Source organism: Empidonax traillii, unplaced genomic scaffold (genome assembly GCF_003031625.1).
Source record: "Empidonax traillii isolate 1590-97213 ecotype Southwest subspecies unplaced genomic scaffold, ASM303162v1 scaffold626:size867168, whole genome shotgun sequence".
In the NCBI taxonomy this organism is placed as follows: domain Eukaryota; kingdom Metazoa; phylum Chordata; class Aves; order Passeriformes; family Tyrannidae; genus Empidonax; species Empidonax traillii.
In genome coordinates, this window is record NW_020955819.1 from 317,617 (window position 1) to 319,334 (window position 1,718).

Here is a 1,718-nt window from a genome sequence, read left to right on the forward strand (position 1 = left end):
AAAAAAAAAAAAAGGAGAGAAGAAAGCAGAATATGGAGCACAGGAAAGTAATGAAACTGAATTATACTGAGTTCAAAATTGTGTCACAATAGGAAAATGAGTGTTAAAATGGTATGAAATAATGCTACTGAATGAGGTGGGTTAATACATTTACACCATAGTAAAAATTATTCTGAAATAACTACTCGTGGCAAAATATAAATATATCAGAAAACTCTAAAAGTATTATAAGTTCACCCATATGGACTCAAATAAAATTGCATGAGTACAACAAATTTTGATCTGAAGTTTAAGGAATGTAAGTTCGAATTAAATGGTTTTGTACTGCAATAAAACAAACTGTGACATATTTTATTTAGAATTAGATCACACAACCCTCTAAGATGATTAGTAAATAGATTTTGTTATCACATCAGCAGTGAACCCAACTTACTTTGAATCCGATTGAGTTGGCACTTGAGAGGAATCACTATATGTGCTAAATGTTGAATTGCTATTAGATTTTTCAGCTTTCCACTGAAAAAAAAGAAAAGCCAAGAATGTCTGACAAAATCACATAAGCAAATCCCTAGTGCAAAAGTTACCATTCAGAGAAGGGAGAGAGAAGATTACGAGGTCCTTAGTGGAAGTTTTTAACTGCACTGAACATTCAAAGCCCTGAAGAAGAAAGGCATCTACCCAATCTCCACCCAGAGAAAGGAAACACAGGGCACTGTCACAGTGATCATGCTATACAGATCCATTTACAAAAGTAGAGTCTGGATTCTGTTTAAAACAAGGGCAAGTGTAAAAGATGAAAAGCAAATGTTTTCATTGTTTGTTGCATATGCATATACCTATGTGACATACACAGGCTTTGATAAATGCAATCAGCAGAACTAAAAATCTGAGCACAAATTGACATTCAGTGTCTTCAACATGAAAACACTGCAAACTATGGAAAACTAAACTGAGGTTGACTACAAAAAAAAAAAAGGTATCCCAAACACTCATTAGAGGTTCTTCTGCTTTCTCCCTCCACCCATGTCCTACGAGCATGAAAGTAACATTAAAAGCAACACCTACAATTGATACAGACCATAACCTGACAAAAAGTAAATAAACCTTTTTTTGTTTGTTTGTTTCATGGTTTTTCATCGTGGTAGCATGGGAAACAAAAACACGGGCTTTATGTTTCAGTGATATCCCACAAATCCTATTTTTTTAATTTGGTAGTACTAGACTTTTACTACTTTTGGCCAGTTACATTTTGTTTGTTACATAGACCTCATTGAGAATTAATAAAAATTAAAACCAAACCGAAACAACCCACCCCAAATTTAGACTAATTGGTACAAGAGTTCTGCTTGAGGTAGTAAATTTCAAACTTTGATGAAAATGCAAAGATCCATAAGCTTGCAACACATGAAAACATTAAGAAAGAATCCTAGAAATATAACAGGCCATTAATTACATGGTTAACTTAAAAACAACAATAAAAGAAGCATTGAAAATTCACAGTAACTGCCAAATAATTTAAACAGTACTTAAAAAAGATTTCTTCCCTCCGCCATACTGCCATCCTTCAAGTTAAACTATACTTCATGTAAGTTAGTTCATTTGTTCTGTGCATTTCAGAAGTGGGTTTGGATCAGTATTGGAACTCTGATAATTTTTTGCACATGTGGAAATAACAATTGTCAGCATGAAGACAACAGCTCTGCTCTCCAGAGGAGATG

General features: G+C 33.7%; 1 protein-coding gene across 1 annotated transcript in view; it reads right to left on the minus strand.

The window, feature by feature from the left end:
* Window positions 1-1,718, minus strand: part of EIF2AK2 (eukaryotic translation initiation factor 2 alpha kinase 2) — a 21,085-nt gene that overhangs the window by 10,766 nt on the left and 8,601 nt on the right. The window contains exons 5-6 of the mRNA XM_027898851.1: window positions 434-516; window positions 270-324 (exon numbers count right to left, since the gene is read on the minus strand). Coding sequence (XP_027754652.1) covers window positions 270-324; window positions 434-516 — 138 coding nt within the window. The remainder of the gene's footprint in view (window positions 1-269; window positions 325-433; window positions 517-1,718) is intronic.